We start from the raw sequence: 13,041 nt of genomic DNA on the forward strand, positions 1-13,041 counted from the left end.
TTTCACTGTTGCCAACTCTCTGAGTGGTGGTTTCTCCCTAAAGGGACCCCAGTTTCTCCCTGTTGTGCTCACTGCTGCGGGGGTGGGGGCTGATGAAGTTTGTGGGTAGCTTCCACCTTGGGGATGACGGTGCCTGTGGCTTCACCCGGGGTGACCGTGCAGTCAGACCTCCAGAGAATTGCTGTTTTTCTGGGTGCTCAGCCCCACTCCACCCTCCACGGCTCTCTTAGCAGGCCCCTGGTTGGAAAGGGCTTCCCTCCATCCGTGGGTGGTGCGGGCTGCAGGGTGCATTCTGGAGGCTGGGGCCCGGGTGGTCCCACCTCGTCCTTTCTGAGCCCTCGTGTAACTGTCACCAGCAGGGGTGGCGAGGGTGGGGGTTGTTGCTGGTTTTCTGGGCCAAGGGCACTTCCTCTGCCTCCGTGGGTGCCGGTATCTCTCTCACCCCAGCCCAGTCCGGGACCCGAACATCTCCCATCTGCTCCGGACTGTGATTCGGGCAGATCCTGCGGCAGTGGCCGCGCCGTCTCTGCTCGGTGCTCCCCTGGGACTGACCCACTTCAGCCGGAGGTAACGCGAGCCTGTGGCATGAGCTCGAGCATGGTCTCCGCCTGCTGCCCAGTCGGCTGGATCCGTCCTGTCTTGGGGCGGTGGGGGGCGGCGGCCTTCGCAGGGGCGTCCCGTGTATGTGAACAACGGTGGCCTTCCCCCCTCCGCCCCCACACGAAGCCATCGTTTAGATTTTTGGTGATGATTTCTCACCAGGCCTCACTCTTCGCCGGCCACTTGGCATCTGTTTCATGGCCTCAGCAGCCTCCGCTTAGCCAGTTCTCTGCTGGTGGACACCTGGGACAGTCTGCTTGTGAGCGCGAACTGTCAGCGGTGATTAAATATCGTTGGACAGAGAGCTCTGTGCCCACGTGGGGAGTTCCGCGGGATAAATGCCCTGAAGAGAAGTGTGCTGACTCGGGGCATTCTGCATTTTGGCCATTCCCCAGTTTCTTTCATTAAAGGCTGTACCAGTCACACCCCCACCCACCAAGTTGGTCCGTGTTCCACCACTTTTGGAGGTGTTGCTAGTCAGTTTAATTTGGCACAGAGTCACGGAGTGTGGGAAGAGCCAGATTCTGCCAATCCCTTCCTCACCCTACTGTTTCAGCCCCTGGGCACCCAGGCCTCTGGGCAGAGCAGCGTGTGCCAGGCTCACATGCCCGTCTGGACCTTGGCCCCGGGTGATCTGCTCCTCTCCCGTGCATGTCATCCTCGCCTTTCTCCCTGCACTGATGCCGTCAGGGGCTGAGCCCTCCAGCCTGGCTCGTGGATTCAAATAATGGGTCTGAAGAACAAATTGGCCAAGGGGCAAATTATACTGTAATTTCCTCTCCCCAGCTCTGCCAAGTCAAAGAGATGAGATGGTGCCAAAGGTCAGGCGGCATCTCGGTCCTTCCGCAGCCACAAAGTCCAGGGCCTCCCGAAGGCCAGCACTGTGTGGGACGCGTGGCCCAGGCCTCGTCCCGGGCGCACCGCGAGCCTTGTCACTGCGGCACTCGGGGCCGGGTTGCTGCCCGGCTCAGGACCCTGTTGCTTTAGGAGCAAGTCCAGGCTCCTTGGCTGGTCTCTCTCCAGCTGTCCCTCCTGCCCTCTGCCTAACCTCCCCTGTGGCGTCTGCCCCGCCTCGCTGGCTCTCTACCCCACGCTGTTGCTTTTGTTGTTCCTTCCGCTTGGGGTGCTTTTTCTCCCCACGGCCCGTGCCTGTGACCTTTGTGGCTCATCCTCACTGGCCTCCAAGACCCCTCTCTCCTCTACCTTTCCCACCTCGTCCACCCTCCCCGCTGTGCATCCCCTTAGGACAACACTTCCCCGTTCTCTTACCATCCACGCCCCACGTCTTTCCCCGATGAGGAGTCCCCGGTGAGCGTGGGCAGCGTTTGGCTTCTCTCGAGCTGAAGAGGTGACTCCCCCCAACACACACACGCACAGACAGCCTCCCAACACACGCGCACACACACACACACACCCCCGCAGGGGCTCTCACTCTTCCTGGGCTCATGCTGTCTGAGAGGCCTCAGGCTGAGCGCTCAGACGCTAGTGATCTCTCTGGAATACAAATGAGGGTTGATTAAGACCCAGGTTTCAGCTGAGGGGGGAACTTAGCTCTCCCAAGGAGCCATTGCAGGGAAGTTGTTACCCACCAGCGGGTTGTTACCTGCCCGAGCGGGTGAACGGGCGTCTGTCCTGACACAGAGCGCTGTCCGTCTGTCCCTCACCTGCCTTCCTGCTCACTCTCCCCCCAGGTGATGGGCAGGTTTCATTGTCCTGCAAGATGAGCTTGGCCGCCACAGTGGCTTCCCGGTGTGGACGTGGTGGGTTATTCTGATGCTCGTTTTATAGATGAGAAAATGGACGTAAAGTAGCTTCAGTGACTGTCAGAGGACGCATGATGTTGGTGGCAGTTCTAGGATTTGACCCACATTTCTTGACTCTCCCTTTGCCTTAACTTTCACAATGCTGGAGGCTCTCGTGCTGGGCTTGGGACTCGCCTGGTGTGGCTGGGCTGGAAGGGGCGACCTGCAGGTGACTAGAAAGCAGCAGTTGCTGCTGACCGTCTAGGCCTGGGGCACAGTCGACCACTGTACAATCTGTGGTCGACTCTGAGACCTGCACCCGCGAGGCTGCCCTTGGTGTCTACTGGATGCCGATGCAGCCTCAGTTGACTCCTGGGAGCCTGCCTACACCCAAGCTACACGATCTCCCCCGCAGTCCTATGCCAGTCCTAGCGACCCTTCAGACCCTCAGCCTGTTCTTGGAGAGCAGCATTTAGCTAGGGTTGGCTGCCGAGCATGTCCTGTTAGCTCACGGTACCTGGGCCTACTATGGATTCCAAGGACAATGGAGCGTGTGGTTATCTCTAAGCTGTAGGAAAAGCCGGGTATTCTGGGTGGTGCCTGGGGAGCCTGTGGCCCTGACCGTGGTTATTTCATGTCCATCCGCAGTGGATTTCAAGGCAGCAGTAGTCCTCCCAAAGGCCTCTGCTCACTGTGGCCCACTGCCTTACCCTCAAGTGGAGCTGACCCCCAGGGACAGGTTGTGCTTTCTTGGAGGCAATATGTGTCTCCAAGGGTGTGATTATGCGTGACACCCGGTCTTCTGTTGGCCTCCCTTTGTGGGACTCCTTACTTGAGGCACTCTTGTGCCTCCAGCAAAGGCCTGCTCGGGGGCTGCCGAGGGCCCTGCACGTGACCTCACAGATGCCGAGGTGGACCCTGGCATCGGTCATGTCCTTTGTTTGCTCAGAGTTGGGCTCAGATGCAGAAATGCAGGGCCAGGGTTGTGTGTGTGTGTGTGTGTGTGTGTGTGTGTGTTGGGGGGGGCGTTGGAGAAGAGTGAACCAGGTGTGGGGTGGGGAGGAGCAGATGGGCCTGAAGTCTCGGCTCTGCCACCTGACTGTGTGACCTTGGGCTAGTTTGCTCCTCTTTTTGAAGGGACTGGCTGAACTAGGGGACCCTGGGGTCTTGCCAGGTCTGACCATCTGTGACTGCGACCTGGGAAAGGACATTGCAGACCCTCCCTGCCTCTCTTTCCTGGGGGCTTTGCCTTGTGCCGCCTGGTCTAGGCCGGAGCCCCCAGGGGAACAGGCGAGGTTTGCGGAACCTGAGAAGGGTGTACTTTTCTCTTTTTAATATAAATTTTAAAAGAATGCCCCTGCAGAGCCTTGGCCCTGGCAGGAATCGAGGTCCTTTTCATTTAGCCAGGTGTTCCTTCCGTGCCTGGAGCCACACGGGCCCTGGAGACACAGAGGGCCCTGGAGACACACGGCCTGGGGGCAGGTCCCATCTTGGCCGCCCTTAGCTGCAGGAGTGTGGGCAAGGCTCGGGGGTATTCCGAGTCTCAGTGTCCCTAGTATCTGTCCCCTGGGACCTACTGCGTAGTGTTACTGAGGAATAAACATGTCAGTTCCTATAAACTATATAATATTGTACTGTACTTGGTGAGTGTTTGGGAAAAATTAGCTGCTGTCATCGCCATTATTGTGAGTATTAATAGTAACAACATCCTAGAATCTTGCCAGGACCCCCATCATGGTATCAGGACCTTAGGAATTAGAAGCTTCCTGGCTTCTGCCTACCACTTGGGGTAGAAGGAGTGAATTTAAAGGCCAGCCTTTGTGCCTCAGCTGGAAGGCCTGGCTTGGGCCAGGTTCTCAGGAAGAGCAGGTGTGAGATTCTGGTGAGTAAGCCAAGGTCACCTCCTTTTCCATCGAGGCCCCTGGGAGTGATGTTCATGGCCGCAGAAGCCACTGCAGTTCTTGCCCAGCACTTGCTGGGTGGCTGAGTGTTACCTGGAGCACGCACAGCCTGACCGCTGGATCCGTGGCCTCACCTGAATGCTGACGCTTGTCTGCTGCAGAACCAGGTGATGGCCAGGATTCTGAGGTCCTGCTGGGGTTACCGTCCCCTGTGCTGGCTGCCTTACCTGTGCCCTCGGCTGGGGTGGGCAGGTGGGGCAGACATGATGGAGTTGTGCCCCATTTTCCATCCTCGGTTTACTCCGCCTAGCAGGCCACGCTGTGGGCGGCACTGGCACTAACTAGGACCTTGCTGTCTAGTCGGTTCTTGCTCGCTTTCTTTTTAATCGAGATGGAACACACACATAGGAGAGCATCCATGAGCAACGTGCTGAATTTTCACAAACCAGAGACCCCGTGTCCCCAGTGCTCCATTGAGCGGCAGGCAGCGCTGCTCCCCAGAGGTTACTCACAGGCTCCCTGCCCTGCCTTTCCCCGCCCCACCCCACCCCACCACTCCATGCCTTTCCTCCCACTGGTCATTGCCTGGCACCCTGCCCGCCCCATGCCTCTTTTTCTTCTTTTTTCTTCCTCTCTCAGCAGCCCCGACCTCCCCAGCATCTGTACCTCCTTCCTAAGCATAAGCACTTGCCCAGCTACCTCAGTGGGCTCTGCGTTCCTTTCCAATGCTGCATGACAAGCCACCACAAACGTAGCAACTTAAAAGGACATAGTTTGCCGTCCTGTCCGCCAGACGTAGCCTAGCAGGGCTTTCTGCTTCACAGACCTCCAGCCGCAGCCAGGTCCTGGCCAGAGCTGTGGTCTCATCAGAGGTGTGACTGGGGAAGGCTCTGTGTCCCTCGGGTGACAGCAGAATCCACGCCCTTATTGCTGTAGTGATGGGTTTCATTTTTCTTGCTGGAGGCTTCCCAGCATGGCTGCCTCCCTGGCAGCTTGCAGCTTCTAAGCCTGCAAGGGGGGGAGCAGGAGGACAAGTCTTAGGTACATAGTCACAGGCATAGCATCTCCCATAGGCCGGAAGGGGCCCAGGTCTGGCCCACAGTCAAGGGGAGGGGATCGTACAAGGAGGACCAGCGGGCGTGGGGGTCACGGTGCCACCTGCAGTGGTCAAGTCCTGGTGGCCTAGCGATGCCAATGCCACGAGGTCCAGGGTGAGTCAAGCAGATGGGGCAGGGGAAACCCTCCCTGGAGCCTGGGCAGCGAACCCCCTCCTGCTCAATGTGGAGCTCCTGCCCTCCCACATAAGCTCCTTCCCAGGGGTGGGGGCCAGGGGCCCAGGAGGGAAGGGGCCTTTGCCAAACCAGGACATGGATTTTCTCCAGCCTGTGGGATGCTCTCAAATCCCTGTTCCACGAATGGCCACCAGCCCGTTCCCTACTCTCACGCTCCTCTCCTGGAGTTCAGAATGCTAGGGTCAGGCTTGCCCTCGCCGGGGGACTTGCATCAGGGTTGCCCCCCAAGTGCCCACTGAGAGGACAGCCAGGAGCCCGTTGTTCCAGCGCCGGGCTCTGGAGACCCAGCAGGAGACTCTGCTCCTTCTGCGGAGGCCTGGGCCACTCCCATCTTCTCAGCCTCGGGCCCAGGTCCTCGCTCCTGTTCTAGGCCCGCCCGTGGACTGGTGCACAGTTGCAGACGGAGGCTGGCGCCGGTCTCAGGGTCACAAGTGGGGAAGGCGGGATTTGACCCAGGTCTGCTGGCCTCCAGCTGCTTGTCACCTCCACACAGTGGGCCCTCTTTATAGGGGAGAAAGCCGAGGCCAGCGGGGAGAAGGGGCTTCCAGCTTGTGTGTGCTGCCCCTTCCTCGGGCCAGCTCTTCCCCCAGGGTGTTCCATCGCTCCTCGGCCTTCAGACCTGGCACAGCAGTTAGAGGGCGGTGCAGAGGGATCTCTCAGCACACAGCACAGCGGGCAGCTTCGAAGCCTGCGAGGGAGGGAGCGGGAGGCCGCAGGGGAGCATGTGAGAGGGGAGCCCATCCGGTCCTCACCCAGCGCCCCAGCTCTGAGCTGGGCGTCCTCAACTCACAAAAGGCCCCAATGTTGATCTCCACTTCATTATGCTTTTCCTGCCTGCGTTTTTGGCGTTGCAGCCAAGAAACCACTGTGTGATCCAAGGTCGTGTAGATTTATGCCAGGATTTTCTTCTAAGGGTTTTATAGTTTTCTCTCTGACCTCACAGGGCTTTTATATGCAAAGAAATGGCACCTGAAACCCGCCTTATGCAGTGAGTCCCGGGCAAGGGGCAGTTGCTGTCATTTTGGAATGTTATCAATCGTGATTATTTTGATTACCCTCTTCACCATAATTTACTATTCCCTGGTGTTTCCCATCTGGGTAGCTGCTGCTTGCTCCTTCCTGAAAGATGGTGTTGGGGTTTAAATTCATTTTTGGCGCAACTGGGGGTCTGCCAGGCTGTAAAAAGGCAGGACCTGGTTACTCTCCTGTCCCCCCAGTTTCCCCCAAAACTTTTTGTTATGAAAAAGTTAAACATGCTTGAGAATGCTGCAGTGCCCTTCCGCGGCCCCACCAGCAACTTCACCAAGCAGCTCACAACTCCTCTCATTTCACCCAGGCCTCAGCTGTTCACCCCTCTGCACCTGGTTATAGTGAAGCAAACCCTGGACATACTTATCTATAAATCACCACTTTACAAAGGGACCTGCGGTGGCTGGGGGGTGACTAGGGGCCTCATTACCTCTTGAGAGTCCAGGGTGGGTGCTATGAGAGGGCGCCTCCCCTGCTTCCCTGCAGGAGCAGGCCGGTGGATGGTCTTGGGCACAGGGGCTCTGTCAGGGCCTGTGCCATCCACGGGGCACACCCTGGAGCCTGGGCTGCCGGGGCCTGTGTCCTGCTTGGGCCGGGCAGGATGAGCTTGGAGACCTCGGCCAGGTTTGGCCTGAGAGTCCGTGTGCTGTGGCTCCAAGATTTTTGTTTGCTTTTTATGTTTTTCAGCTCTTTTCATGTTCCTCATTTCCTTGTTGCCCACCGAGCCCCCCAAGGTAGATTTTATTCAGAATGTTCGTTTTGCGCACGAGGGAGCAGGACATGGACTGGCAGAGCTCGGATTTGAACTCGAGATCTCTGCCTGCCTTTTCTGTCTGTTTCACTCCCTGTGCATGTCCTGTCCGTAAGTGGACCTGCAGAGGAAACGTATCTCTGGTGTTCATCTCGGCCCCTCATTTGGCTCAGATGCTCAGTGGGGAAACCTCACCCCCAGCCCCACAGAGGGCCCAGGGCCTGTCTTGACATCATCCTCCCCTGGGGCCGGCGGCCATCTGGCCAGGCTCTGCCCCTTTGTCCCGTCTAACAACAGTCTGCATCCTCCCACCCTCCCCCGGCCCTGCCCCCTGGCTCTGTGTTTCCTCCCCCCGTTTCAGTCTGCGGGAAGCGGGGTTTCCCCTGGTTAATGGCCAGGGTCCCTCTCTAGGTGTTCGGCAGCAGATCCTCTAGAGGAACCGTGCTCCCCACCGGTCATGGAGATGGACTGGGCCTTTCTCCCTCGGAGCGGTGATAAAATGGTCCAGGGCACTCGCCCTTCCAGCGATTTGTTTGGTAATTCTAAGAGACTTGTGAAAAATGCATGAGGCCTGCGGTACAATAGATAAGCTGAAAGGCTTGGAAGAAAATCCACTTGTGGGTAGCGGGGTGATTGGAAAACCTCTTTCTTTACCCTCTCTGTCCTTGTCCCCAAAGAGATCGTATTTAGGAATAATTCTCCTGTTAATTCGGGGGCTTTCATCCCGGGTCAAAAGCTTGTTGGCGCCTGCTTGTCAGATATTTTCCCCTTTGGTTTCTTCTAGCTGTTTCGCTCATGGAGCTGGCTTAAATTCATGTCTTAATGACTCTGAGTTCTCTCTTGAAAGGTCACTGCCCTCCTGCATACAAGTGGAATCAGACCCGGCTTTGTGTTACTGGGCGACCAGGCGGCGCTCTGTCACGAACGGATGGGTGGCGGCGACCGGGGTGTTTTGGGGGCGAAGGAGGAGCATGTCCGTGTTTCACGAGACTCAGCTGTTGGGGAGAGTCAGGTCGAGCCAGCCCATCAGACATGTGTCTCTGGTCTACCTCCTTTTTGAAGGGGGCATTTCCCCAGAGGCTGTCCATCCCGGTCTGGAGCAGCCCCCACGTGCGGCCATGAGGTTGGTCTCTGCAAATGCTGGTCCATGGATGAGGAAAGCAAGGTGCAGAGAAGCCCAGGGGGTTGCCCAAGGCGACACCTTGATGGGGAGCCTGCAAAGGAGAGGTGCTGACCCTCGGGGGAGGCCGAGGCAGGAGATCGGGCTGGGGGGATCTGGGCTGCTGCTTGACCTGAGCGCGGCTCTGGATAAACCTCCCGTAAGGACGCCTCTCAGCTCGTCCCCATGTCCCCTGTGGGTGGCAAACATGGCTCCTCCATATCAGCTGCCCATTCATTCTCCCAGGGCAGCCTCCAGTCCCTGAGCCCACTCGCTGACAGCCCTGTCTCGGGAGGAGGGAGAGGGAGGAGGGAGGAGGTTTAGGTCCAAAGAATGTGTGTCGGGGGAGAATCTCTGAGGGGTGAGAGCCCGCAGCCCCCTCGGAGCTCATGGGAGTGAGAACAAGAGCCCCCCCCCCCCCAAAGTGTGTGCTGACCAGCCTTAGGGGTGGAGAACTTTTTTTAAACGTTCAGAGAAAGACACAAATGTGCCCAGAACCAGATACTCTGGCATAAAATTCAAGGGAAGCAGGTTTCGGAGAAGTAGATACAATCTCTGGCTTTTGTGTTAAGAGCTCTTAAAAATGATTAGTAGGAACCAAAATAGGCTCGCTGAAAAAAAGAAAAATTCCAAGTGGAGCTTTCTTTTTGTTGATAAGATTTACTAGAAAAGAGGCATTATGGCTTTTTTCTCCCTGGCCTTTGCTGACCTCGCAGAAGATCGGGTGGGTGGGCGGGAGGGTGGCGCGGAGGGTGTGTTCAGTCCCTGGGGCCGAGGCAGCAAAGCACCAGGAGGGGTGACTTAACAACAACAGAAATTTATTCTCTCACAGTTAAGTCATGAGGCTGGAGTCCAAAGTCTAGGTGCCGTAGGGCTGGTGTCTCCCCAGGACCCTTGCGCTGTAGCTGCTTCCCTGCCGTCGCTGTCTGTCCTCTCAGGACCTCCTCGACCCTTGAAGACACCAGCTAATGGATTGGGGTCCATCCTAACCCCGGGGACCTCATTTTGACATGAGCCCATCTGTAAAGACTGTTGCCAGGAATATAGGGGAACCAAGTAAGGGATCGGGGGGGGGGGAAATATAATAATAAAAAACAAGGAAATTAACAGGCAACTATAAATCAGAGACACTTTGCGGGGGTGGAACAGGAGAAGTTCAAAACGGGCTGGAAGAGCACAAGGGACTATAGTGATGGTGCAGGGATGACTTGGCGGTGAAAATTCTAGGGGGATTACACCTGAGAGGAGAAAGCACACACTGTACAAAAATGAGCAATGATGTAAATATATATAAATAAATTATATTGAGGAAAAAAAAGACTCTTGTCAGGTTCCCTCTGGGGATGGAGTGTTCCAGGCCCTCCCGCTGGTCCCAACTCAGCTGGAATTGCTGGCCTGGTTTGGTCAGCAGAAAGATTCTTAGAATCTTTCAACTCTAACATATCACTCTATTATATTCTTTCTAATTTTTTGCATAATATTGCTTTAATAATAACAAAAGAAGTTATATAAAATATGGAAGTCCTGATTCTGCTACTGTGAAATTCTCAATTTTTACAGTTAGTGTGATGACCCCTGCAGTCTTGCATCCCCCCTCGGTTGCTTTACCTGCAGAGCCGCCTGGGCCTGGGTCGAGGGCCGTAAATAGAGACACCAGGGCCCAGCAGTGAGCGATAACAAGGGCTCCTCAGCCCTGCTCAGTTGCTGCCTCCCTGCCTGCTGCTCTGCCTGTGTCCGGTCCCCTGATTCAGCATTATAGGCCTCTGAGAGATACCAAAGGCTCCAGAATTCTCTTTTTGTCTGTGTGAATCAACAGTGAACCCACCCGCCTGGGTGGTGGCACAACAGCCCCTTTCCTCTTTCCTAGAAACACTTCGCTGTCCTCTGGGAGCTTGTGGCAGGAGGCAGGTTCTTGTTCCCTGAGTGTGTTAGTGTCGTTTACCCCAGAAGAGTGTAACTTCCTCAAAGACTGATTGTGTCACAGTTGCTCTTGCATTTTCCGTGTGCTCACCGTGGGTATTGAACGAGCTCGTGCTGCAGAGAGCACTCAGGGCCGGGCTGCCATGGGGTGGGGCCTCCCCTCGGGCCTCTGACGAGCCCTCGTCAGCACAGGGTGCTGGGCCACACGCCTCCAGCTCACCTGACACTTGGGACAGACTGGTTTCAGGTGAGGCTTCCCCAGGTGAGGCTTCCCCAGGTGAGGCTTCCCCAGGTGAGGGTTTGGTGCTCAAATGAGCTGTCCAGAGGCAGTTGCCCTCCTTTGCTTGGTTGGACTCCATTTTGTGTTTGGCTCTGTCAGGCGCCTCCTTCCGATCCCAGGCAGCTGCTCCCAGCGGCCCAGCCTCTGCCTCCCTTCTCCTCGGCGTGGGAGGTGGTGTGTTCCGCTCACATTCCCAGCAGGTGTCCCGAGGCTGCCCGGCCTTGGACCAGCGTGGGGCACCTGTCCTCTCCTGAGGACAGGCCGAGTGGTGAGGCCCACGGAGAAGTGGGGGCTGAGGGAGAAGTGGTGGACTCAGGGAGGGCCCGGGGTAACTCCGGCCTGTCTCCCTCGTCTCCCCCCTAACCGGAAGGCGTGTGTTTTCTCTTCAGGAATACATTGACGCCCACCCCGAGACTATCGTCCTGGACCCCCTTCCTGCCATCAGGACCCTGCTCGACCGCTCCAAGTCCTACGAGCTCATCCGGAAGATCGAGGCCTACATGAAAGGTGGGCCCGCGTGGGGTTCGGCATCTGGGGCGGCAAGGGAGGGGCTCACAGCTGGGACAGGAGGAGGGGTCTGGTCTTCCTGAGCCCCCAACGCAGGGAGCACTTGATGTCCCTGGGAAAGGGAAGGGCCTCTCCTCTTGCTGCGGTCAGCAGGGCTGCGGAATAGAAGCGCAGGCTGCTTTAGGGACAGTTTGTTTTGTTGTCTCGGGCCCGTGGAGAGGTGGTGGAGTGTTCCCCTAACACGAGGCTGTGTGTGTGTGAAGAGCTGAGGGCCAGGCGGGCGAGTGGAGTTACGTAACCGGGCAGAGAGACAAACAGAGAAATAAAGGCCTGCATCAGCTGCGCGGAGATATGTGCCGCGGCCGGCCTCTCGGGGTGCCTGTTGTTTTTGCAGATGGGAGCCTCCCTCTTGGCTGCGGGCGCCTCTGCTGCCAGCTGCAGCCTCTTGTCCCTGAGGACTCATCCTCCCCACCTCCCTGGGCAGGGCAGCTCCGAAGGCCTTTGCAGGGTGTTTGATTATGTGAGAAGGGCTTGAAGGGAAGATTCGTGTTGACAGTAAGGGCTTCCTTCTCTCGCCTGGGCCAGGCGTGCCCTGCTGAGGGCTCTTGTTTAATCTCAAGGACAAGGGCTCTGCCGGGACCCGGCTCCTTGAGGTCATCTTAGGAGCTGGGCAGGAGAAGAGGCTCCTGCTCCCGCCACCAGACCATGAGTGTGGCCTTAAAGGGGTGGCCTTGGGTCTTGACCTGGATGGTGACTCGGCCCCTCATGTTGTTTGTGTGCTGATGGCACCGGGGTGGCTTGGTTGCGTGGTTTGGGCCCTGGGACCAGCGGCGGCCTGTCTGCAGGGCACAAGCGCGGGGTGACAAGAGCGGCATCGACTGGGTATTGCCGTTACACCTTCTCTTTACCCTCTCCCCGGCAACTCACAAAAGAGGGCACAGTTAGTGTGGGGTGCTTATGCAGCACCTGCAGAGCATGGGGAACTTGGGGAGCCTCGTGCCATCAGGGACTTCGTTGGTGGGCGGTCTGGGAAGTGAGTTAGTGGGTAAGGAGAGGAGGGTCCATCTGAGACAGATCAGCATCTGACCTGGAGGCAGGTTCTGATGGCCATTACCTGGCTCCTGTTGTAGAGTGACCCCCCACCCAGCCACAAGTGTGTGGGGGGGGCCCAGAGGCCAGCCCCGAGTGGGAGAGTCAGACAGACCCCACTCTTGGGTCTGAGAAACCTCAAACCCAGGTGTCATCGGGTAGGAGCCTTCTGCTGGGGATGGGGATGGGGGTGAGGTAGTGGTGGTAGTGGGGTGTCCCCTCCAGATCCAGCAATAACGTGCTGACTGAACCCTAATGGTGGGCTTGGTCCTGGGCCAGCAGAGTTGTGTATGTGGCCCTGACCGCTGCACCCTGGGTTTTGCTTATCTGCGCTGGAGCTGGGTTGTATTCTTCCAGAGGGCAGTCAGAGACGGGGACTTCCTGGAGCCTTTTCCTGCCCACCCTGGGGCTGTTGGTGCTGCGGAAGCTGCAGGGGCTGGGCCTCTGCTGGCTCCCACCTCCCGCCTCCCTTTAGGATGTTGAGAACTTTCCCTGGGGAGTGCACCCCAGTGCTCCCCTCCCCACGCCTGCTATTCCTGGAAGCAGCCCTTTAGGCATAGTATAAATGGCCATAATTACCCTTTCAGTTCTTCAGACAGTTGTAGCAGTCCCAGTGACACTGCTTCTGTAGTGGGGGGTGGGGGGCAGGGCTTGGTGAAACTTCTTTGTCTCCATCCCCCTGGCAGGGTGATTCCCTGTCATTAGGCACCCTGGGTGGCTGCAGAGAAGCCAGGCCCGAGGGGAGGCTGCTGATGGGAGAGACCAAGACCC

General features: G+C 57.4%; 1 protein-coding gene across 2 annotated transcripts in view; it reads left to right on the top strand.

Moving 5' to 3' along the window:
• Window positions 1-13,041, top strand: part of ITPK1 (inositol-tetrakisphosphate 1-kinase) — a 128,780-nt gene that overhangs the window by 82,739 nt on the left and 33,000 nt on the right. For both annotated transcript variants that reach the window (XM_037504015.2, XM_054692802.1), the window contains exon 4: window positions 11,064-11,181. In XM_037504015.2, coding sequence (XP_037359912.2) covers window positions 11,064-11,181 — 118 coding nt within the window. The remainder of the gene's footprint in view (window positions 1-11,063; window positions 11,182-13,041) is intronic.

The sequence above is a fragment of the Talpa occidentalis genome, unplaced genomic scaffold (genome assembly GCF_014898055.3).
Source record: "Talpa occidentalis isolate TD23 unplaced genomic scaffold, MPIMG_talOcc4v2.1 talOcc4.11, whole genome shotgun sequence".
Taxonomy (NCBI): Eukaryota; Metazoa; Chordata; class Mammalia; order Eulipotyphla; family Talpidae; genus Talpa; species Talpa occidentalis.